The sequence below is a fragment of the Penaeus monodon genome, chromosome 31 (genome assembly GCF_015228065.2).
Source record: "Penaeus monodon isolate SGIC_2016 chromosome 31, NSTDA_Pmon_1, whole genome shotgun sequence".
Classification (NCBI taxonomy): domain Eukaryota; kingdom Metazoa; phylum Arthropoda; class Malacostraca; order Decapoda; family Penaeidae; genus Penaeus; species Penaeus monodon.
Window position 1 is genome coordinate 20,396,470 of NC_051416.1, and position 928 is coordinate 20,397,397.

Below are 928 nucleotides of genomic sequence, written 5' to 3' on the forward strand. Positions count from 1 at the left end.
TCCCTCCGGAACAGATTCCCAGAAAACCTGGAATGGGAATGAGGCCTCGAGAAATTCGCCAGAACTGCGCCGCCCTCGGGATTTCGCCCTCGGGACCTCCGCCTCCTCGCCCTCGGGACCTCCGCCTCCTCGCCCTCGGGATTTCGCCCTTGGGACCTCCGCCTCCTCGCCCTCGGGATTTCGCCCTCGGCACCTCCGCCTCCTCGCCCTCGGGACATCGCCCTCGGCACCTCCGCCTCCTCGCCCTCGGGACATCGCCCTCGGCACCTCCGCCTCCTCGCCCTCGGGACATCGCCCTCGGCACCTCCGCCTCCTCGCCCTCGGGACATCGCCCTCGGCACCTCCGCCTCCTCGCCCTCGGGACATCGCCCTCGGCACCTCCGCCTCCTCGCCCTCGGGATTTCGCCCTCGGCACCTCCGCCTCCTCGCCCTCGGGACATCGCCCTCGGCACGTCGCCCTCGGGACATCGCCCTCGGCACCTCCGCCTCCTCGCCCTCGGGACATCGCCCTCGGCACCTCCGCCTCCTCGCCCTCGGGACATCGCCCTCGGCACCTCCGCCTCCTCGCCCTCGGGACATCGCCCTCGGCACCTCCGCCTCCTCGCCCTCGGGATTTCGCCCTCGGCACCTCCGCCTCCTCGCCCTCGGGACATCGCCCTCGGCACCTCCGCCTCCTCGCCCTCGGGATTTCGCCCTCGGCACCTCCGCCTCCTCGCCCTCGGGACATCGCCCTCGGCACCTCCGCCTCCTCGCCCTCGGGACATCGCCCTCGGCACCTCCGCCTCCTCGCCCTCGGCACCTCGCCCTCGGCACCTCCGCCTCCTCGCCCTCGGGACATCGCCCTCGGCACCTCGCCCTCGGCACCTCCGCCTCCTCGCCCTCGGGGGAAAGCGACGGTCCTGGCGAGTCCCGGTGGTGGCGATCGGGG

At 73.5% G+C, this 928-nt stretch overlaps 1 protein-coding gene across 1 annotated transcript in view; it reads left to right on the forward strand.

Annotated features, from left to right (window-relative positions):
* The first annotated feature begins 32 nt into the window (after positions 1–32).
* Positions 33–928, forward strand: part of LOC119592919 (basic proline-rich protein-like) — a 4,750-nt gene continuing 3,854 nt past the window's right edge. Inside the window, exon 1 of the mRNA XM_037941811.1 lies at positions 33–902. Within this exon, the coding sequence (XP_037797739.1) occupies positions 33–902 (870 nt within the window). The remainder of the gene's footprint in view (positions 903–928) is intronic.